Genomic DNA, 25,039 nt, shown 5'->3' with positions numbered 1-25,039 from the left:
AGCAATTCAAACAACTTTTATTACTCTGCATTAGCCAGATCCATAACCCGAAGGAAAAAATCTCAGGCTCTATCTGGTGACTTTCTTCGAAACTACGATATTGGTATCCGTGACAGCGGGGACACTGATTGTCTTCTATATTTGCACGCGCGAAATCGACGGTCGATTTGGATGGAGTATAAAAATGTTATGGACCAAAAAGTCCACGGGATGAAATCTCGAAAGTCAAATTGCCGACAGTCGAAAACGTAGAAAGATCGCAAATACAAAAAGTTGTCTTGTAGGAAAATAAAAATTGAAAGAACGCAAAAACGTATAAATAAATTTATACAGACGTGTTTTTTTTTTTTTTTATTGGTTTTTTTATAGAATGGGCAAGATTACAAAGAGCAAAACATTGTACTGCATAAATACTGATCGGACAAAAAGTCGACTTTTCAAATCTCAGAATCGTGCCTTTTTCGAAAATTCACGAATACAAATTTATCAATGACGACTGACCGAAGACTCGAACGGTCGATATGCCGAAATCCGCTGAGACAGAACCCGCACGACAAAATACCGAAGGGTTGCAAGACTTCAGAAATACACTTATTCTTTCCAATGTCACCAGTTGCAGCTAATAGATGGCGTTGCGCTTGTGAAGGAACACGAGAGCGCGAACGTGAATGTCGAACACGATTCAATGTGATAATGTCTTGGATAAATTGAATGCGCGGGAAATCATATTTACTGTTTAATTGTTATTAAAAATATGTTGCTTATTCCTTTGCAGTCCTTTATTTTTTTGATCACACTTCACATCCGGTGCTTTCGTTCATTCGGAATGTAAACTGTTCTGAAAATACTTTTTCGGATAAAAGAGGGTTCGATTAAACGAACTTTCGAAAAAATAGTTATTTTAACGAGTGATTTATCGAAAATCCCAATTTCGATAGATTGATCATTCGATATTTCAAAATTCGTATCTCGAAAATTTCCCATTTTCGACCGGTTAACTTTTTGATCTTTCGAAACTTTGGCCCCCACCCGTCGATTTTCTTACTCCTTTTTACAACTGTTTTTTTTTCAGGCATGAAGATCGGTTGGAGAAATTCATTTGTCAAAACCTTAAACCACGAAATCGAACTTTGGAAATCTCGGACTTGTTCGAAGAATATATATCAGGTTTTTTTCGGTTAACGGAACATAGATCGAAAACAGCAGATTCAAAAAACAGAAAGACTCGTCTCATATTTTTTTCATTTTCATTGATGATTCAATCTTTATCGATTTCCTACAAGGATCATTTTCCATCTCTAATAAAATTAGGAATAACTTTTCCTTTTCAGTGTCAATTGCTAAATTCCACATATTAATTTTCGTAAGGATTTCAATACTGTACAATATTTGAATAAAAATCGATTTCATTGACTTTAGCGGCAATTCTCGAATCATATTTGCATCATCAGCATTCTCGTTGTAATATAAATTTTCATTTCGTTATCCTCGGCCAATTTTTAAGGCATTTAAAGTTAAACCGCGTGTCTATTTCTCGTTGTTTTTTTCGCCTTTGGTTTGATCACCGAATCCCCGACAGTTTTCCATCAAAAGACACCCTCTTTGAAGAAAACCGCACGTACCAGCGTGTACGTATCACACATCCCGCGTAAAGTGCTATAAATCATACACGACGTTCGGGATTTTAATTGATCAAGCCGGTTCTTGCCCTCCTCGCTTTTTTGGCTTACACCGAGAGCCTGACGTTTTAACGAAAAATGCTTGTATGCGGGGGTCGCGACGCATTTTAGGAGTGACGGGCTTTTCGAACAGCTCGATATTATTAATTATTTGCCCAGAAAGAGTATGGAAACAGAGGAAGAATCGCGTCGAAATGAAACGAAGCAAACATTTTACGCCCTCATCGAAAGAGGATAATTGATTTTTGGCTCTGTTTGAAGTTTTCGGTGTAGATTCGATGCAGCAATTCTGTCTGCTTTTCATGCAGACTCAACAAGCGAGTTTCCACGTCACGATTTTTAATTTTATCGAAACTTTTTCAAGCGACGGTAGTGCCTCTGAATTTTTTTATTCTTTTAAATTTTGTTTCATAGTGCAACGGGTTTTCAGTTGTTCAAATATTCCCACATGTCCCATTGTTCTGAAAACTCGTTACTCAATGTAGATTCAAAATCTACCAAACGATGCAATTTTTTCATTCTAGAAATGATTCGGTAATGGGACCTTGTCAAAGTTATCAATAATTAAGGTACTGTGGCTGATATTTATGGAATATTCAAATTTCCGTCTTTACAGCTCATTGACTAGATTGTAAATTGAAAGACAAAACAAAAAAAAAAAAAAAAATTGATACAAGAATCTTAGGTTTTGGAGGCGCTGCTGTGACCCGAACGAGCTTCGATTTTAACTGAAAATGGCAAGAATCGGGCAAGAACGTCTCATATATACGTCCGTGTGCCAGGCGTCTTGGGAATTAATTAATGTTGAATTATAATTCGGGTCGTGTAAACAGAAAACGATTTGATTAGTCGCCTTTGGGCGCGGGCTCAAGTTCCTCGGTGGCCGGAATAGCAAATCAGCAGCTTCGCCTAACTGAATGATGTTAGGCAAATTAATTATAACTTGCGCACCCCGTCCTTTAACTCCGTTGCTACCGTTTCCCGGATTAACGAGGCACCATTGCCATAAACGCGGGAGCAGAAGCAAAAGCTGAAGCAAAAGCTGAAGGAAAACGAAAAGCGCCGCTTCTCATCGTTCGGCAAACATTCCTGTAGGTACGTGCGATATATTTCTAGGTACGCAGTGACTAGTTACCGGTTAGTCGAATAATTTCTGCGAAAGAACCGAATTTGCTAACGAGTCCATGTCGCCCAGCTCCGAAACTCATACCGTTCAAATCATAATTGCCAATTTTTTATCCTTCGCTTCCTGCTCAAAATTGGGTTTGTTGTATTCGATAAGTTTATCACATATCGCAGGTTCAAATCAGGTCAAATATGATGGCGCGATATTCAAACAGTTAGTTTTTCAGAAATTTTATTCATTTTATACTTGGTTTTATCCCCAAAGTGGAGAACAAACATTTTCACGTTTGCTCTACGTGATGTTCCAGCCGCTGAAACGTACTTGGGCATTTTTTCATCAGAACAAATTGAACGAATGAAAATGAAATATGATGTGAAATTTTGAAACTCATATTCGTGATCGCGTGAGGATAATTTTAGTAATCTTGTCGCTCGGAAAAAATTTGGACGTCCTGACCGATATTTGGTTACGGATACGAAATTTTAGGGCGAATATACTTCCGACGAAACATTATTTTCACACAGCCGAGGAATTTCGTTGATTTTATAGTGCGCTGAAAACAAAATGGTTTAGTAATGTTTAAAAAAGGATTTCGCAAACCACAGTCCCATAGGTTTTTTTGCGATTCCGAAATCAGCTATACACAGTGAAATCATGTCGTAAAGATCGAAAAATGATTGTTTAAATATTGTAAGTGCAACAAGTATCGTTTGATTATAATTTATGACGCTTGAAATAAGTGCCACATCGATGCAACGACAAAAAAATATGCCATAATGAATTGACAGGCTGATTCAATGATCTCGGACCACGAATGATGTAATTCTGTTGATTATGCTAGACCGATTTCTGAAGCCTCTCCTGATAACTGCGCAATCTACTTCGCTTGCGAGAAAGGATTTTTCACGAGTCACCGAGAGAATTTTTCCACTACGACAAAAAATTTTGTAGATTTACGATGTAACATATTATTTGACAGCGTTAATCAATCAGCAATTCTAAAGATTCCGTAAATTTGACTAATCTTTATCCACCGAATAGATTTAGTGAACTGTATAAAGCGATTTGGTCGAATCTACCAGAGTGTATTAAATATTTTGATATCACCATGAAAAAAGTATCATTTCATTAAATTGACATCCAGATCTCCTATTTCCAAGTATATTTTGTTTAATAAATTTTTCATGTTTCATTTCTTGGTACTTACAACAAAATATTGTGTTCCCACAAGAAAATGTTCTACAAAATGCAAATCGGTTCATCGAAATTCCACTTTTTATTTTCTTTCCCGCCTTTGCTCGTCTTTCTTCACAAGTGTGTGTGTGTGTGTGTGTTTGAAAGTGACTGAGAAGGCAGGGAAAACGTAATATGAAAAGAACATCCGATTCCATTAGCCTGATGTTAGCGAGTGAGTGAACGCGCGATCCTCGTACACGAATCGTACCTACTGAAAGCTCTGGTCAAATTGGCAGCGACAGGCCGTCGCGGCGTCGCATAGAGAGATCAACCCCTTTGATACGCGTTCCATTGTTGTACGTTTCCTCTTGTGTGTGGCGCGTGTATTTCCTGTATTCGAGGGGAGGATGTTGAGGAGGGGAGAAGGATACACGGTATGCATTATACATCCACACGGCATGACGTGATTACTCTGGTAAAGCCGTGCGCTAATCCTCTCGAATAACTTTCATCCTTGCTCAAAATGTGTACAAACGTGTAATCTGGAATCCTTCGCGTCTCTGATAACGAATTAAAACTTTCTTCCCTCTCCGAAATTCCGTTAAGATATTACAAGCAGGAGATTTCGAGGCTCGAAATCTCGACGAGATTGATTCGTCGAGAATCCATACGTTTTATTAATTTTTTGTAGAAAAATAATAGATATTGAAATTATGAATGAAAGCTTGAACCTATATATATATATATCGATGCTTTATTTCAAATCGCTTAGAATGTAGAAGATACGTTTGATTTCAATCAACGATGGTAAGTTTTATTGAGAAAACAATTTTACGCCAAAGTAACTGAAACGGTGTTTTTTTACTTTTTCAATGGTCAATTCGACATTGATATTTGTCGATCGTAATCAGCGTCGCTGTAACGTTATCAAAACCGAATATCTCAGGATGCCAACATAGGTATAATAAAGTAGAGTGTTTCGGTGCAGTAATGCAGAGAATAAAATTCTGAATAAAATGAGCCACCATCGAGTGAAATCGAATAAATCTGTAACCAGATATTCGTCAATTTTCTAAGCGATTTTAAATGCAGTATCGATCTTCCAGCTTTGGTCCACGATTCTAGTATTTTTTCACTTCTGTATATTCAAATAGGTATTCGTACGACTATCTCGTAATAAAATAAATAAATTGTATCGGTTTTTGACCTGGAATCAATCCTCCTCGTAAATAAAAAGAAGAAGATCGATGATGGGATCGTTTCGCTGACACAGATAATCGCGTTTTGCATGCTTGTTCCGCATAAAATCACGTAAGCTCTGAACTTACCGTTTGACTTTTCAAATTTCACTGTGTGAATTTTCGTACCCTTGATTTACAGGATTTTCAGCTATGGCGGTTCGTGCAAAACGCGATGCGACGGTGGAAAAAACAGGAGTAATAGTTTCTTGTTGTTACGTGCATATATACCCATATGTATATTAGGGTGTTTCAGAAGAAAATTGTTTGTGATTTCCCGCCACGGAAAACCCTAAAAAGTTTGTTCAGGCTTAAAGAAAGATTCTGTAAAAACATGATCGTTCTACGTTACGTGGAAGATCGCGTTCAGTTGATTTTCCACTTTTATAAATTTATGAAGCATCGCGAATGAGATTTTATTTCTATTCCTTACATCAATCGCAATGTCAATTTACGTCACAAAGAAGACCCAGACTTTTAATATCGTGGCTCGAGTTGATGTTTGAGAAGTCTATCCGACGACTTTTTCATTATTAATTCAATCTCATAAAATAGTTATAATTTAACGTGAATTTTCAATTTGGGAGAGTAAGATTCCCGGATGATATATCGTTTTGTTACGGATCGTGATATTTGAGTTGAATGTAAATGTCAGGAAAGAAATAATAATCGAACTCCTACAGCATGTTTCTTCATGATTTTTTGAAAAAATTTTAAAAGAAGGTGAAAAATCAAACGATCGCGATCTTCCAAGTAACGTGGAACGCTCACCTTTTCACAAAATCTTCCTTCTACGCATTGTACAAATTCATCGAATATTTAAAATTTCTTAAAATAATTTTTCTTAAAATCCGAAAATCCCTTTAGTTTCTACAAAAACAATCGTTATGTAATAAGTTCATTTTTACTCTCATTATTTACGTGAAAAAAATCAAAGTTTAACATCTAGAACCCAGACTGAAAATCCGTGCTGACCGGTGATTGTTTATCGATCTAAAAAAGACAAAATCAGACTTTACAAGTAATACATGAAGATTTTGTCCATCAACCGATGTACAGAATCAAAATTTATTCATTCAAATATAAACTGAAAGAAAAAAAAATCTTTTTTTCCGTATCGGTAACAGTTATGGAAATTCCAAGTGAATAATCAATCGTGGACAGAAAAATCGGAAAATATGCAAACAACGCGAAGACGGGAAGGAATTGAATTCAGGGCAGTGTCTGCATGACGTGCAACGAAGCCGGGCTTATTGGCATTTTAATATCAGTGACGCCATCCAGGCTTTATTATCGATATATTTCGATGCGTGCAGAAATTGCGCCAAGATTGTACGTGCATCGCATTTTGTGTAATATGCCGAATTATCTCCCACATGTATATCCGTGTGTATATATATATAACGGAAATACAACGCGCCCGATGAAATTTTGATTAATTTAATCAAATTGCCGGACATAATTTATACGAGACTCGCACGCGGCGAATTTACCCGTTAAAATAATCAATCGAACGCAGACTTGACGAGATCGTATCAGCGTTCAGCTGCTTCAATATTTCCATCATCCTTAGAGCTCCAATGATCGGCTAATTACACAGGCCTCCGAAATATAACTTTTAGTTTCCTCCTCAAGTAACGATACTTTTTTGTTAGGTATTTATGTATGTTGAATTATAATGTAGGGCCAGTTTTTTTAAAAATTCTGCATTTCGCGAAGTATATCTTACGGGAAAACCTGACGCGTCCCTTTTTGAAAAAGAGTTTAGGGTAAAATCTGCTCTTTTATTCTGACCGTGGTGAAATTCATCGTGCTGAAACATACGTCGCGAGATGTAATTAACGAGGATGTCAGCCGTTTACAGTGTAAATAATCGATACCATAACGCGCAGGTATTCCCTGTACTAACTCGAAACCCGATTATCGGTTTACGTATTGTCTCTGCCTAATGATAGTTGCACTGGATCCGTGCAGGCTCAGCGTAATTGATGATACATCTTGCGCCCAGCGATAACACGGGTATCTATGTACTTCGCGGCTAATCTCATGGGTGATCACATGCCCTACGAGGAGGTGCGATCGAGGCAAATTGGTTCTATCTCGAATTGTAATTGTTGGTACACGTAACGTCCGATGAGTGAAAAGCAGACTGATACGAGGAATCGAAGAGGAGAATTAACGAAGACTGTAACTGCTGTTTTTCTTTTATTTATTTTCCAAGCCTTTCTCTACGGAAGTTACGTCTTTGTCAAGGTTAATGGTTTTCTCTTCTTGGAGAACAAAAAACAAAAAAAGAGAAATGAAAATTGCAGGCTTTTTTTATTGGCGTCTTCAATTACTTATCACCGATTGAAATGAAAGATTTTAATAGTTAAATACAATTTTCTGTAATATAAATTAACTCATATTATTTAATTGTATAATTGTAACGATTCGAATATACCTGCTTAAAATCGAAACAATGACTAAATATAATTCGAATCGTAGGGTAAATCACGTGGTACACACCTCAGCATAAATCCACCCGTCTTATCGGAGAATTTCGAGATCTCGAAAACACGATTTACGGAACACGATGCGTTAATTCTGTTTATTCAATAATGTATTTCTAATAATCTTGAAAATAATTAACGATCGTATTAAAAATTGAAAACAACGAATGGTGACGAAGGTTCTAAGGGTAGATAGTAAGTGTAAACGAATAACATCAAATTACGAGGAAAATCGTTTGGAATATCTTCAAGATCAAAAGGGAGAATGGATTCTTGCTTCGTGAGGAATAACTCGCCGTTATTGCCACACATCTGCTGAAGAGATCGTCGCAACACAATTATCAAAGTTGAGTCGATCGTCAGAAAGCTTTGTATAAAAATAAAAGAAACATCGAGAGACGATTTTGAAATAAGAAACCCAAGGGAAGACAATTTCCACTTAATAATTTCAATGTTATACGCCGTCTTAAACAATTAATCAATCCTGAGTATGAACGATCGAACGAACGAATGAATACCTCAGATTATACACGCGTACAATTTTATGCGACGTTTTTCCGCCTTTACCGTAAAAGAAAAAGAAACTAGGAAACGGAAAATAAAATATTGTTTAAAAAATTTCTACTCAGACATGACAAAACTACTATTTTAAAGTTATTTCTAAATGAACTTATACTTTATTAGTCCTGAAAAATGTCCTCTTTACAATCCTAATAAGCCATTTCGAAAACGGTTTGTAGTCGCTGGTATACAAACGGTAAAAAGAAATAGAAAAAAGCATCCCCCTGAAAGAGTATTACGTATGAAATTTGAAAGCTATTAATTGTCCGACATCAATTTCAGCAGGTGCAAAACGACGGAATAAGAATCGTTAATCAAGCGAAGAACCAAGTAATTGCGAAAGTGGCTCCGTCAGAGTTCCGCAGTGCCCGAAAGTCCTGCAGAGCGGGTCTCTTAGCTTCGATAAGGAACCCTACTCGATTTGTAATGTCTACAGATACAGGCATAACCTAACCCGTCTAGTAATAAATCGTCTCTTTGTTTAGCGGTCCACGACTTCACAAGATACACGTAGGTATAATACCTACACGTTCAAATTAGCGAGGAGCATTTATCAACGCGTTATTAATCTATCCCAGGTCCCATCATCGTCGAAGGTTTAAATACCGGGACACTCTCTTGAGACTTGAAAATCAACCGCGCATGCGCCAAATAATTCAATCTCATTGGTCGGCGAAATCTTCCCGCGGCGATATTCTTGTCCGCGACGCAGGTGAGCCAACCTACGCAAAATGTGTACGTTTGAAGTTTCAAAAAGCGTAAGCGTTAAATTCCGACCGTTCTTTGAAGAATCGACTTTCCGACCCGACAACAAATGCTTCCCAAACCTTTCCGAGTCGCTGCCTCAATTATTTGAGATTCTAACTTCGAAGATTCGTATTAATTACATCGCCGCCAGAAGCAGTTTGACAGCTGAAAACTCAGGATGGCCAGCCTGTGCGAACAGCCGATAAAACTCGCGCATGCGCAGTTTAGTTTCAAGTTTCAAAAGATTGTCCTGGTATAATATATACATGGATATGAAAAATTGAAAAGTCGTTAAGTAATTGAAGAGGAGGAAAGAAAAGAAAAAAACAAAAAAAACATTTTGTTTAACAAAATAATGGAAATTATTTACAGAGCCTTTCTTATAATTCTCCACTTCGATTGGTGATGAATAAAAACAATGAGATACGCTTACATTTTCCGTTTTTCCCCGCTTTTTTTCTCAACCCTTCATTCATATTACCCGCTCCTTTCTTCATCTCGGTTTTCCAGCTTTGAAATATAATCTGCTTTTCCTTTCATCTTTCAACTCGCGGCCGTCAAAGATTTCCACTCGCGATTCCCTTTCGCAGGGCGAGATGAAAGGGAAAAAAGGACGGGCGGGGGTGAAAATTTGCGGGCTGAAACCGGACCTAACTCATTTTGTTAATGAGCTAATTATCTCGAACGACCGCATGGCGTGACGCCCAACAAGTGAAGGCGGGCTTATAATTAACTCTTTCACCATTCCCAACAGGCCGAGTTATACTCGTTTCCGATTCAAACCGCATCCCGAAATCGGTATACCTAACAAGAATGAACGAACGAAATAGAAACGGTGTTGTATTTTATAATTTTCATTTCCCAATCTCAACGCTTTCACTCAGAATCACAAATTTTCGCTTCTTCTCATTCTTCTAAACAAATTGCTGATTTAACTCTAGAATATGGTGCAGAAAATCATGAGCGATATCGACCAAAACTATGCATTGTAAATAAAGTTATAAATAAAAGAAGGGAGGAGTTTCAAACTAACCAAACATTTCCTGAAAAAGGTAGACTAGTAAAGTATAAGTTCATTTAGAAATAACTTTAAAATAGTAGTTTTGTCATGTCTGAGTAGAAATTTTTTAAACAATATTTTATTTTCCGTTTCCTAGTTTCTTTTTCTTTTACGGTAAAGGCGGAAAAACGTCGCATAAAATTGTACGCGTGTATAATCTGAGGTATTCATTCGTTCGTTCGATCGTTCATACTCAGGATTGATTAATTGTTTAAGACGGCGTATAACATTGAAATTATTAAGTGGAAATTGTCTTCCCTTGGGTTTCTTATTTCAAAATCGTCTCTCGATGTTTCTTTTATTTTTATACAAAGCTTTCTGACGATCGACTCAACTTTGATAATTGTGTTGCGACGATCTCTTCAGCAGATGTGTGGCAATAACGGCGAGTTATTCCTCACGAAGCAAGAATCCATTCTCCCTTTTGATCTTGAAGATATTCCAAACGATTTTCCTCGTAATTTGATGTTATTCGTTTACACTTACTATCTACCCTTAGAACCTTCGTCACCATTCGTTGTTTTCAATTTTTAATACGATCGTTAATTATTTTCAAGATTATTAGAAATACATTATTGAATAAACAGAATTAACGCATCGTGTTCCGTAAATCGTGTTTTCGAGATCTCGAAATTCTCCGATAAGACGGGTGGATTTATGCTGAGGTGTGTACCACGTGATTTACCCTACGATTCGAATTATATTTAGTCATTGTTTCGATTTTAAGCAGGTATATTCGAATCGTTACCTTACAGTATGAAATGAATAAAACATAAAAAAAAAAAATAAGAAATCAAAAGCATACGTGCATTTTGCTTTGGCACGATCATTTACTTGTATTTGACGATAAAAAATTGATTCAAGATGTAACGTTTATTCTAACGAATCTATTTTATTTGCAACGTCACTAGTGAGAAAGGAATTGGTGATATTTTTTGCTTTTCATTGCTTTTTTCTTTCTCTCGTTGATTGCGATTAATCTTCCTTCTCATTCGTCTTTTGCTTTATAATCGACGCCCGCGACTCCAGGGTTTGTGAGAAAGGTTAAAAACGTGATTGGAATATCCTGTAAAGCGGTCGCTTATACGTACATACGTATCATACTTACACAGTCAAGTTAAGCTAAGCGAGATTCGCTTTGATCCGTTATGTATACATATATACGTACCTGTATGCGGTTGTTTGTGCAAGATAACGCCCGGGCGATGTTTGCGTAAAGAAATTCAATAAACCCTTGCATAAAGTCTCTTGATTTTCTCGGAGGAGTTGCGGCGCAGTTACAATAACCGTCTTAGTGCCATGCAGCGGGACTCAAAGACCGTAAAAGAGTCAAGCACCGGATCCTGAGTTACCGGAATATCCCAGTTCGCATTGTAATAAGTAGTATTTTCCGGACTTTAAGCCTTGCTGCGCGGAAAAGTCTTCGCCAAGAAACTCACGTACGTACGGTAAGTTGTTTTTCTTGCCCCTGGCATTATCTTCCATTTTTTTACGCAACAACAACCACAACAACAACAACAATAACAACGACAATAACAATGATAATGATAATCACGAGCGCAATTTTTTTAAATTGCTAGGCACATATAATATATATATATATATATATTTCGGGTGCACTGAGAAAAATTTCATTTGTTACAGTAACTAGAAAAATTGGTTAAAACAGGTATCGTTAAAAAAACTGTTTGAATATCGTTGGAATCACGAAAAACGAGGCAATCGTCGATCCTTTTTTGGTAATTGCAACGCAAAATCAGTTTGTGAAGTTTACTCTACTTTTTTAGTTAAACGAGGCTTTAACGTCAATTTATCGTTTAAATTCCCAAAAAAAAAAATTCGCTTGTTTTTCCTTTTTTGCTCTCCATCAAAAATTATCAAAAACAGTCTTTCCTTCTCTCATGAAAATTAATTGACGCGAATATTAAGCTACAGTAATGGAATTATATTGTATTTTTCTCATTGTTGTTTCGGTGAAATTAGCTCCGATGTTTTCTTGATTTGACCATAAATTTTTTATTTTCCATTTATCATTCTCTCCTTCTTCTTCTAATTGTAAGTAACGCAAAATGGAGGCGTGTAGAATTACCCGAGGGTGAAGAGGCGCGGAGAGAAGTTTGGGCGTGATGCGCGAGATATTCGCGCGACATTCGCCCCGCAGCCGTAACCAAATTGGAGAACGTTGTTCATTAAAATTAACTTTACCGAAATGCTTTGAACTAACAACCAACATTACCCGGGTAATGAATATTTAGGTAGGTATGAGAGTTTTGTTCATTTTGCACTCGCGGCACAATACTCGCGGGAAGTAATTCATATCTATTTCATGCCTTATAGGCCAACCACCACCTACTACACCCCTCCTCTTCTTTCTTCTCTTGTTTATACCCTCTTCCTACTCCCTTCAATTTATCACCCTTTCTCTACCTCTCTGCGTTCTCTCTATTCCAGCAAGAAACCTCGCTCATTGTTTTCAACATTCGACAATAATAATCGGGAGAAATTTACCGCATTAGTTGCGAACTCGCGTTGAGTATTCCAGTTCAATCCTTTTATTTATAATAATACTTATATTTTACATCCATTTTTCGCATATTTAGAGGTCTTTGAAAACATATTTTTTTTTTCCCCTCCTTATGATAGTGTACCGATAGGTTTTCAATACGGGAGAGTGATTGTTGCGATATAACGTAAATTATCATTGTTGGAAATACATTGATTGAACAAAAATCGTGAAAATCGAAGGAATAATTCATTTCTGAGAAAGTTACCCCTCTACACGTTACATGCATGTTTTACATAAATTGTAAGTTTTTGCGCTCGCTGATTACGTATCTGATATCGGATTTAAAAAATTCAAAATGATTGACGTAGGACGAAAATGTCAAATTCGTAGATAGAACGGTAAAATGTAGAATCCGTATACAATTCTACAATATCATCGCGATAAATTACGACGATTCTACGTTTTCTCATTCTACTTTCTGACCTTTCTATTTCTTCGCTTTTCCATACTCGGATATTCGACATTTTTCGAACCTAGGCCCTTCTATTTTTCCATCTTTTTATATTTTCACCATCACCCACCTAAAAACAAAGCGTTTCAAGGATTTTGGTTTCAGGTGTACTTACAGCGATACACTTGAAATCTGCTGTATAACGATCTCTGCCGGATTTCGTCCCACTGAAATTGAACCGAAGTTACACTTACGATTAGATTTCACTTCGATCGCACATAGATTTCACGGTGTAGTTGAGAGAATTTTTCACAACGTGTTTACACTGTAGTTGCATTAAAAGCACAGCGAAGTCCCACCGAAAAATCACCGAGATAAAAATTTTCTACTCAACCATTAGAATGAGACTGAAATCGAAAAGATTTCTTACTCCACCGAAATTACACTGGATTCTAAATTAATACTTGAAACTTAAATCGCACTTGAAACCTACCGAAATCAAACACTGCGGAAATATATTATTTTTGAAAAAAACTTATCAGTGATATTTTGATGATACCAGAGTGAATTTTCCGAGTCTAATTCTGCTTAAACCGCAGTAGAAAAATTTCACAACTACAGCGTAAAATTGAGTGAAATTTGTGCGATTACCTGAAACGTCGCTCTAATATCACTGATTTTAGGACCCACTGGGTGAAAAAAAAAAAAAAAAACACTCTGAAAACACGGTGGGACCGAACCCGGCAGAGATGCTTCTTGCGTTTTGCCATAATTACTAAACGACTACGACCGGAACTGAAACTTCTCTCATTGTCAGTTGGGCGCGTTGCACATAGTATCGTGCAGTAACAACGGAAAGTTTCAACCGAGCACATAATATATCTACAAATGTGGTCATATGCGGGCACGTCGTTTGGCGCGAAAGCTGGCGCTTCTCTCTCTCTCTCTCTCTCTCTCTCCCTCTCTCTCTCTCTCTTACTTAGCAAATCGCAACGCTGTGCAAACTCCGTGCAGCAATAAACAGATGGCTTCAAACTTGTCTAGGAAAATTTCCCCAAGTGCCAACGAGCCAATCTCTCTCTCTCTCCCTCTCTCTCTCTCTCTCTCTCACTCTCTCTCTCTCTCTCTCTCTCTCTCTCTCTCTCCCTCTCTCCCTTTCTCTCTCTCTCTCTCTCACGCCACTCACACCTTCCCCGACGATAACCTCTAACGAACTGAGTAATATCTCTGTTAAACTTTGCGAATATCCTTGTTTCAGCTCCGTGCTTACTGCACCCTCTGACCCAGGTAGCGCTTCTCCATTCTGTATATATAAACTAACTCGGTTCATGCCGCGGACTCATCGTCAAACCTCGACGAAACTGAGCTAGAAACACCTCGTTAAACAATTTTTATTGTCCGCCTCTCGCTCGTACCGTACTTTATACGCACCGACCTAACAACCACCGTTTTAAGGGCGCGTGATAACCGAAGGGAATTATGCTGTTCTTCGAACTCGGAAAAAAACCTACTGTGTTTCGTAGCTGTTTTTATTATACTCTCGGGGAACGCGCGGTTTCGCGAATAATTAACGAACCTTCGTGATGGTAAAAGAAAAAAAAAACAAAACACACATTTCTGAAGCGTGAGAAAATCAATTTGAAAATAATCCAGGGAACTAAAATAAGTATAATTCAGTCTCTGTTTTTATGGAATTTTTTTTATCGTAAGTTACGATGACTATTTTTTTTTCTTACTTTTTCCTAAGCGATAAACGCAAATCTTGAAAACCGATTCCAGGTCAATTTATACACCTACTTATTCTCAATAGTCGATGAACGATTTAGGCAATATCAATGCAGGTCAAGTCATATTTTCAACTTTCGTGGCAACGAACGTGTAAAAAATTTCGGTTTCCTATGAAATTTGAGAACGTGTTTCTTCCTCTTTTTATTGTTTAACATTTTTTCTTTCTTCGAAGATTTATAATTGTACGTAAAAGTCCAAGAACCGAGTGAACGAAAAACGACAAGTCGTCAATTTAACCTCGAAGCTTTTTGCCGTTGGAAAAAAAAATAATAATACTTGTGCAGGCGGAAAAAAGGGGAAATCTTGTTAGAAATTAAACGGCTCGCGGAGAAATTTTTGATGAGAATTTCGGGCGAGCTGCTGTCGCGAAAGAAGAAAGACGCACGCCGCCTTCGCACGACAGGATACCATAGTCATGGGATTTAATGGTTCGGGTCACCCTTCCGGCAAACCCCCGGGTTTCGAGATTCTACGACTTGCGAGATTCGCCAAACCCGTAAAAGCTCGACTTCCCGAATCCAAGACTCGGGTAATCGATTCTCTACACTTTTAACTCAAGCTTCCGTTGTAACACGTAGGAATTGACATAGGAAATGGGATTCTCAAGGGTGCAATGATCGGATTCTGTTGCATTTTTTTGAATCTAGTTTCGATATCGCAAGAATTTTTTTTCTCATCGTAACAGATATTTAGCTACATAGTAAACAGCGAAGTAAAACTTGCTTATATTTACGATAATTATAAAGTTTGATATGAAAATATGTCGATAATGAGCTATTTGTTTTTCTCTTTTCTTCCAACGTTATTCATTAGACAGTAATTAATATAAGTATTCAACGATTAAATATACGCGTAAAAAAGTCTTAATCGATATATCATAGCACTGGTCGACTTACCGTCTATTGTTACATAACTCTATAAAAATCTTAACGATATTTGATATAATAACACAACAAAAGTAACGATATGCAATGTATATATGTGTAAATATTTCACGTCACAGACTTATTTTTTCTTCTCTTCTTTTAAAATCTAAATCACTTGACGTACATCTGTTGGCAAGTATTTCTTGGCTGAGGTATTATTATTCTTAATTAGGCAAATTAATTAACTTATTAATGACTTAAATCGGCACTTACATCTTTTACAGTTACATTACATAAAAGTTTGTACCTTGGTCGGTAGTGAAATGTTTTTTCTATCACATACGGTTTACAGTTTGTACCATTAGATGCTGAAAATAGTTTAATTCGATACTCATTTTGCCTGAATCGTGCAGAGGGTATAAAAAATTGTTATTAAAATTGAACAACAATCAGGGCAGCTTGAAACTTTCGAAATCGATGTTGTCGAGAAATTCTGCAAGGTTTTTTGCGTGTACAGGAGACGAAGGATCACCCTCGATGAATATCGTTACACAATTTTCCTCCTTAGGTTTGAGAAAATTTTCCGAATCAATTTCCTCCCTCTTTTTTACTCCTCTCTTTCCCCTCTCTCCTTTCTTCCTGCCCCCCAGGGCCGGCTGTCCTTCCTCGTGTCGACGATCTCTTTTCGTTATCTTGTATTTTTTCCTCGACACAATCGAAGATTTTCGCGATTCCGGATGATTGTCAGCGCAGTGTTGATAGTAGTCGCCCTTCGTCAGAATTGTGCGACCTGAAAATCAACGAGATACGAGGCTGAACACCGGGGTCAAAATAAACCCAGGGCATCTTCGCCGTAGATTCCGTGTCGAAATACATTGAAATAATCTGATTTCAACCAAGGTAAATAACGAAGTGTCGTAATAATTGTTGATTCACCGATGTCGTTAATTATTATTAATAAATCATTATCGTTACGTTATACTTGTCGAGAATATTATCCCTTTTCGGTGATTTTCTCATTTTATTTCAATAATTACAATTTTTTTCTCTCATGAATATAAATATTCTGTTATTGCAAATTATAAAAAAAAAAAATAACGAAAAAACAATTCTCATTTCTTTTCACAATGTTGCACCAAATGCATAAAATCGAGGGTAAAGGTATATAAAAAGCCATAATTTTGTGAAAGCTTTATAATTAACTGTGCCTCGAGAGAGATAGAGAGAGAGAGACATTTAAATGACGATTTTCAATTTTCTTTTCTCTGTTTACCCTTGGCAGGCAAACATCAAAATCGTATACCTCTCGTGGCAATGAGTGCAAAAAGTACCCAGTGGGTATTAATTTAAAATATCCTAGCTTCTAATAAAGCTAGCCAGATTTTTTTTTTTTTGTTTATATAAATTAAAGTTCAAACAATTTCGCATAAAATGGTTGTATTATGAACGTAATTAAGTTGAAACAAGCAAATAAAAATGAACGTTGAATGGGTTCAATCTTTACAGTCTGTTCCAAGAGTAAAAGATTTTTTTATTGGATGAGGATTTTATCCTCATAGCCTTTCAGGGTTTAAATATTAAATTTTGCTCTGAAATCTTTGAAGAGCTACTTGTTTCACGTTTTTTATCGACAAGTATTTGAATAAAAATTAACGAGAGTCCATCGCGGATAACCAAGTGAAAAAATAGCAAATAAAAACTGAAAATCACATTTTTTCGATCGCTCGGAACGGTAACTGTTTCAAAGATCTGAAATTTTCACGAAATCGTTTCTCTCGTTGTGAATATAAAACAGACCGAGTATTGTTTAAAAATTTGCTGAGGGCCGTTTCAGTATTTTTTATTTGGCTATGCACTTTTTTTTCTCTCTCACCGCAGCACTCAATTTTTCTCTTAGCAGGATCGTGGATTCGTTGATAATGCCTGACGACGTTGAAGGCTCGTTTGCTCTCGAAGCCGCAATTCGAGCAGCATGTGATTTCCGCCTTTCCTTCCACCGTCAACAGTTTCGCACGATCTTTAACCGTGTTTTTTCTTCTTCTTCTGCTGCTTCTTCGCGTTCTTATTTTCCTGCTGCCGTTATTGCTGCCGCTAGAAAGTGATAAATAACAACGTTTAGCGAAATAGTCTTGTAACATATACGGAGAATTCCATGCGAACCCAATCATCGTCTGACCCTCACTGTTTCTAATTTTGTTAATAAAAATTTCTGCAATTCTTCCAAATCTGAAACAGTGTGATGAATTTTTTCAGATTTTATATTCAACTGCTAAACTATTTTTAATCGTTAAGAGTGATTTTGAAAAAAGATCTGTTTCAGAATTCTCAAAAAGTTCTCAGAAACTGTATTTTCTATTCCAAACATTTCAGGACCGGGCTCACAATCGGCCGATTTTTTCCATTTTTATTCGGCACTTTTTATTTTTTTATTATTTATTTTTTTTTTTTTCTACCAACTAAAACGATCTGAAAATCGCCGAAAATTTTTCCAAACTTTTATTTCTCACTTAGAACATTTCGAGACCTATTCCATTATCGAGCGATATTTTTTTTTTTCTTTTGGCACGTTCAACTTTTTTTTTTATCAACTTCACGGTAAAACCGGTCTAGAGATGTTTTAAGCGAAAAATAGAAGCTTTGAAAATTATTCGGTATAATTCGGACCATCTAAACATTGTTTTAGTTGACGAAAAAAATTGAAGGTGATAAAAAAAAAAAAATTGGAAAGCAAAATCAAAATGTTTGGAAGTGAAAATACAGTTCTTGAAAGTTAAAAAACATGACCTTCTGCAAAATTACTCTCGATATTTATAAATAATTAATCAGTTGAATAAGAATTTAGGTTACTGTTTCAGAGTTGGGACAATTGCAGAAAATTTTTTGAACAAAATCAAAAACGTTGATGGGTTATATACACGATATTCTTGGCATAATTTTCCAACCCGTTATGATTACCAAGGATCATTATATTTGCTCATCGTAAGGCGTAAATTCGACGTATACGAATATCAAAGGAACAATTTGAAAATTGTTCAAAATTATTAACCTCCTCTTCAATACGCGTGGGCATAATATTCGCGGAAGAAATGTGTTCGTCTTTCCACTTATAAACATAAATAATACAACCGCATGCTCATCCCTGAAACTTTCTCCTGGGAAATGTGGTCCGCCTTCTAAAGTCTGAACTACTTTGTTACAGTGGAAGTTTTATTTTATTTATTCCCTGTTTATTTTTTTTTTTTTTCAAAAAAAGAAAAAAGTACGGAAAGTAAATATACAGTGGAATGTGTCGATACATTCGAGTTGCTGTAACGTGTGTAATAATGATGGATGTAAAAATTCGAGCGTCAAAATTATAATACTAATTATTTTATCAGTATGACGTATTGCGATATAACATTTTTAGAGAATGATTCATATATTTACGAAATCACCTTTAATTTGTAAAAAAATTTTATAATGATCACCTGGCTCTCCTAACTCCAAATTTGCAAGTTCCTAAATATTTTCTATACGCATGCAGACGCATAGAGAGATTATTATAGTGTCTGAATTAAATTATTAAACTTGGCGAACGTGAGTAAAAATTTTTGAAAATTATGTCGAACTGTTTTTTCAATTGATGCTGAAACGATTTTCACAAAATAAAATTTCCACCGCTAAGACTATAAATCGACGCGACGGAAAAATCAGAAACTCGAATTATTCAGTCGTTGAATTTGATCGAGCTTCGAAGCATGGCAATAAAGAGAGAGATATAATAGAATTCTAAAGCGAAAAACCAAATTGAAATTTTTACCGATAGAAAACTGAGGATGCAGCTAATATAAACTTTGGAGTAAATATTAATGCCGGTAAATTAGCTTATCTGTTGAATATTTTTTACCACAACTCCGAAGAGTAAATAAAAACTTGTGCAGATATTAAGATTAATCGAAACTTCATATATACTTGTACACATGTGAGTGTGCATGAAATTATTGTGAGAAAAGTGATAAGAAATTACTGGCGGATTCAGTTCCACCGTGTTTTCAGAGTGTTTTTTTTTTTTTTATTTCACCCAGTGGGTCCTAAAATCAGTGATATTAGAGCGACGTTTCAGGTAATCGCACAAATTTCACTCAATTTTACGCTGTAGTTGTGAAATTTTTCTACTGCGGTTTAAGCAGAATTAGACTCGGAAAATTCACTCTGGTATCATCAAAATATCACTGATAAGTTTTTTTCAAAAATAATATATTTCCGCAGTGTTTGATTTCGGTAGGTTTCAAGTGCGATTTAAGTTTCAAGTATTAATTTAGAATCCAGTGTAATTTCGGTGGAGTAAGAAATCTTTTCGATTTCAGTCTCATTCTAATGGTTGAGTAGAAAATTTTTATCTCGGTAATTTTTCGGTGGGACTTCGCTGTGCTTTTAATGCAACTACGGTGTGAATACGGTGTGAAAAAAAATTCTCAACTACACCGTGAGATCTGAGTGTAATCGAAGTGAAATCAAAGTGTAACTTCGGTTCAATTTCAGTGGTACGAAATACGCCAGGGTACAAAAACTGTAAAAATGTATAAAAATGGTAAAATCGGTAAACGAAACAAGGCACGAAATTCGCTCGGCGGCAGATTAGAAAAGTAATAAAAGACTTGTTGAGCATCGGTTAAAATTGTTGCGGAGTCGCGTTTAGCGAGATCGGCGCGGCGGTAAAAATCAAAGAGAAAAATATTGTCGGGAAATCAAAGCATGCATCCAGCTCGTCGTTTTTTTCCGGAATCGAACAGAGTCTGACCTCAGAATCGGTTAGTTTCTGGGCACGTGCAATTAAATAATTGCGTAATAATTTTTCATCCTTACTTACCTCTCGCCTCCCTCCTTATCGCACGGAGTACGGCTCATCCTGAGGCTTGCCAATATCGAATTTCTTTTCTCGAGTCTGACCGAGCGCCGGATACGCAGGTTTAAAAATCAACCGACACCTCGCCTCAAACGATCCGATTCTGCCGACAACAAGAGCCGCACTGAAAATAAGCCGGAGATACGCGTAGAGAAAGAGAGAGAGAGAGAGAGAGAGACGGAGTGCGACTAGCCGACGACGCGACGTTGGGCGAAAGAATTAAGACGCACTTCGTCCCTCTGTTTACGACATTCGATATATATTTTTCAATATCTCAGGACGCGTTTTTTTTTTTTTTTTGTTTTTCTTCATTTTCTATGCTTGTTTTTTTTTCATCCTTCTATTTATTTTTTATCGTAATTCATAATCAACTTTCGCTTTTCCACGCCACCTTGTTTGATATAACATATAGATATGTACTACGTTTTGAAACACCGTTACTTAATTTTGTAAAGAACGAAAAAGAAAAAAAACGATGTTTTTTAATCAACGCGGAAGTAATTAGTTCATCGTTTGTTTTCCGTTGCATCTCTCTCTTTCACTGACTTTTTCTGTCTTTATTTGCTATTCGAATCGTCAATATTTTCCGTTTATTTTTCGATCATTCGAGTATTCTACGCAAATCATTCAACATTGTAGCCATTTTGCTACGCATTTGTTCAGCTATAGGCAATAAACAACCTTTATAAATTGATTAATTAATCAATATCTCCTCTCTCTCTCTCTCTTCTTTATATTGATTAAAAACAGGTTATTCTTGACCGTGTGATAGATTGATGAAAGAAATGTAAGATAATAAAAAAATTTTTAAATGTAAATAGTTATCAATCCATTTGTTTACTATTCTCTAGGTCTCATTCGTAGAGGTCTATACACAGAATGAATTGCTAACCAATGAATGGTTTTATTACGCGCGTGCGCTAAAATTCGAGCGCACGAGCATTTGTTTTGTTAGGGTGACCAAAATTTTTTTAGGTTATACATAAATCGCGGCGACCCGTCATCTGAATTTATTAATGTTGGTCGCCCTGACAAGACAACTGATCTTGCTCTAGAATTTTAGCGCATGCGCGTTAAACCGTTCGGTCGTTAACAATTCACTCTGTACGGTGTATGAAATGTCATAAATATGTATGAAATCAAATTAATGAAAGGAAAAAAATGATCAGTGTAATAGCGGATTTGAGTGTATAGATATGATATAAATAATATTGTAATTTAAAAAGTTTCAACTGTGAGAATAATTGCATTTATTATTAACAAGCTGAAAAGAAAAATGAGAAAGAAAAATACGGAAAGAGACGAAAGACAATAAATAATCACACGAATCATTGCTAAGAAGTAAAATACTAAACAAACGTTATTAAACGTGTTTAACGCTAAAATTGAGCAAAATTATACATTACCATATGTATATATATAATATATATAATGTTAAATTTGAGAACAGTTGCAAGAAAATATAGCAACAGCGATCGTAGTGAGAAAGAATAGCAACGGATACCAGACTTTCCGGTAACAGCTAGAAAACTAATTTTCATTTTCTACCTAGAACTGTATTATTCGATTGTGGTAAAAAATGAAAACAGTTAATGACTGAGCGGTAACCGGAACTAAAAATTCCACTCACGATCAGTGTATATCAACCCACACATATTATTTTACTACGGCTAATATTCATTTCCATGGGTGAATAACATTTTCATCACATGGTGTTATTCCTGAATCGTTATTATGCACGTGGTATGTACCCATATGCATATATATACATGTACGTTCGTAGACGACACATTTCGGCACTTGACGTAACTTGTAAAACTTTTCGTACGTACCTACGTTTTGTCTAGGCGTAAATTTTCATGCGCCGCGTGCGATGTGCATAACCGGCCATTTAATGAAAAGGCCGGAGGACCGAGGTGACAAAAAGTTTCAACCCTCGTACAAGTCGGAGGGTAATTTGCGGGACGCGTTTCTACGTTCGTTTCGAACTCGTCCGTGTTTCGCAACCCTTCAAGATTTTTTTTTTTTTATCTCTAATAAGGTCGGACCCCGAACTCACCCCGTATGAATTGTTATTATTATTATTATTATTTTTGTTGTTTTTTTTTCTTTCTTTCATTCTTCTTCAACCCCTTATTTTATATTCAGCAAACGTGAATTAGCGGTGAATTATTGTTATACTTACTTTACGCTTCGTGCTCACTCGACTATATAAACTCCTAGCCCCCCGATTATCTTTTCCCCTAATTTCTTTTCACACCGATTACGTTTTATCTTATAAACACGATATTTATTTTAGCCTTGATGATAATTTTTTTCTTTCTTTTTTTTTTTTTTTTTTTTTGCTCCGACCGCTACAAGATTCGCGTGTCATTTTTTCGACATTGAAAAATACCGTCAGTCTTTAGACTCATTTAACGGACATTCATTTAAATCACTTTCGGAAAATTTCTTGTACGGGGGTAACGTATCATTTCATGTCCGTTACAGAAATTCCACGAGTTTTGAGACATCGACGAATTTTCAAAACGAATTATCGATGATCAAGTATAACGAAAATAATTTAACTCTTTGTTGCAATGATTATAATAAATTCATCGAACGGAATTACAAAAATTCTGTGACATGAATTGGAGGAAAACGAATGGCTTGGAAATTATCGATATTATACGACGTTAACGAAATATGTTAAAATCTATGTTTAAAATTTTCAACACGTGGTTTGCATTTGTTTATTTCTTTCTCTTTTTTTCTTTGAATCTCAAACAAGTAACAAACGACCAACAATTTGAAAAATCAAATGAAAAGAAAATGCGAGTGAATTTTGGATTTGCAACGGTGATTTGATAATATCCTGGAATCAGGTAAAATGTTTGAAAAATCAAACAATTAAGTCGTCACAGTCTTTTTCGAAATTTCAAGGCGAAATTTATAATCGGTAGTACGAGAAAACGGAATAAAATAAAGTAAACGTGAAATAAAAAAATGTACAGCACGAGTTGTACTAATTGCAACTGAATTTTATTATCCGCAGTTAGTTATTTCATTTATCATTTTAGCAACAGTATAGCAGAGTTTTAATTATCTCGCGTAAAATATTTCGATCTCGATAAGTTGATAAAGTAAAAAGGTGGTTTTAATCTGGGCAGCCGACGTCCTACGTCCTCCATATTACACGTTCACGTACGTGTTACACGTGCTCGCATTTACCCTGCGCATACATACGTAGATATTATACGCATACCTTGTGACGAGGAAAGGGGATTATCATTTTTTTGTTTCACATAATTTTACGAGCTCCGGTTGCACACGAACGTTTTAATTAAAAATTCTCTTTGACTGTGGTCAAGAAAAAAAGTTTGGAATTTTTTTTTTTTTTGCCATTGCGGTTACCTTGCGAGTCTCACCCTCGCACACATGTTTTAAAACCTTGAAATTAGCGGCCGAGACGTGCGGAGACAAAGAACAGTTACAACCAGCTGCTAGAGACGATTCCATCCTTTCAATTTTTCATTACCTCCTAGATAATTTATAGATATGACGCTAAAAGTGGGTGCACTTGTAATTTTTTGTATTCGTTTGTTAACCTTCGGGTGCAGTAAGTACGACTAAAGTAGGTACGTTGAAGTTTTCCTTATTTTGGAATTTTTCCCAAAATTTTACCGGGATTTTTAGTACAGAATAGAATGGATGGAATAGATTAGATATAATAGATGGAATGAATAAAAATCTCCTCAAACGATATGCTTAGGTCTTTATTTGAACCTTAAAGCCTCTCGCAAGGTCTCCGAAGTTTGACATTTAAATTTATATACATTTTTACTCAACTCTCAGTGTTGATACATGCACTGAGAGAAATTTTCAGTTCCGGTTACCGCTCAGTCCTTAAATATTTTCATTTTTTACCACAATCGAAAAATATAGTTCTAGGTAAAAAATGAAAATTAGTTTTCAAGCTGTTACCGGAAAGTCTGGTATCCGTTGCTATTCTTTCACATTACGATGACTGTTACTATTGTTGTAATGTTACGAAGCGGAAAATTAAGAGAGGAAAAGGATTTATTTTGTGACGAAGCTCTCCTTTTAAAGTCTCGAGATAGACTGTTTTTTACAATAATGAAGGTTGACGCAGCAACCTTATTCTTTTGGAAGACATAAGAGGTTTATAAACGTCTTTCATCTATGATGACTACTAGATCATTAAAAAGGGGACAAAACGGGTGATTTCACCCTTTGTAACACTATATTTAAAATAAAAAAAACTCCGGGTTGATTTTCTAGAGTCGAAAATTCGCATACCTACGAGCCGTGAAAGTCGAAGAAAAGGAGAAATATGCAGTTTTTTGGCTCCACGATTGAAAATGTCCATACTAAATGAAAAAACTTGAACTAAAATGAAACAAGGTGTGCGATAGATGTTGTTTACAATATAAACCAGATTCGTCAAAGGAGTAGAGTTTTAAC

General features: G+C 36.1%; 1 protein-coding gene across 1 annotated transcript; it reads right to left on the bottom strand.

The window, feature by feature from the left end:
• Window positions 1-15,608: 15,608 nt before the first annotated feature.
• On the bottom strand, window positions 15,609-20,673 carry LOC124216223 (uncharacterized). The gene is made up of 3 exons (XM_046620487.2): window positions 20,540-20,673; window positions 17,564-17,781; window positions 15,609-16,480 (listed from the first exon to the last, which is right to left on the bottom strand). Exons 1-3 carry the CDS (start codon window positions 20,575-20,577, stop codon window positions 16,140-16,142), a joined length of 597 nt encoding a protein of 198 aa, XP_046476443.1. The 5' UTR covers window positions 20,578-20,673; the 3' UTR covers window positions 15,609-16,139.
• Between the last annotated feature and the right edge of the window lie 4,366 nt (window positions 20,674-25,039).

Source organism: Neodiprion pinetum, chromosome 4 (assembly GCF_021155775.2).
Source record: "Neodiprion pinetum isolate iyNeoPine1 chromosome 4, iyNeoPine1.2, whole genome shotgun sequence".
Taxonomy (NCBI): Eukaryota; Metazoa; Arthropoda; class Insecta; order Hymenoptera; family Diprionidae; genus Neodiprion; species Neodiprion pinetum.
Note: the sequence above shows the minus strand (reverse complement) of the source record. Positions and strands in the feature narration are given on the sequence as shown.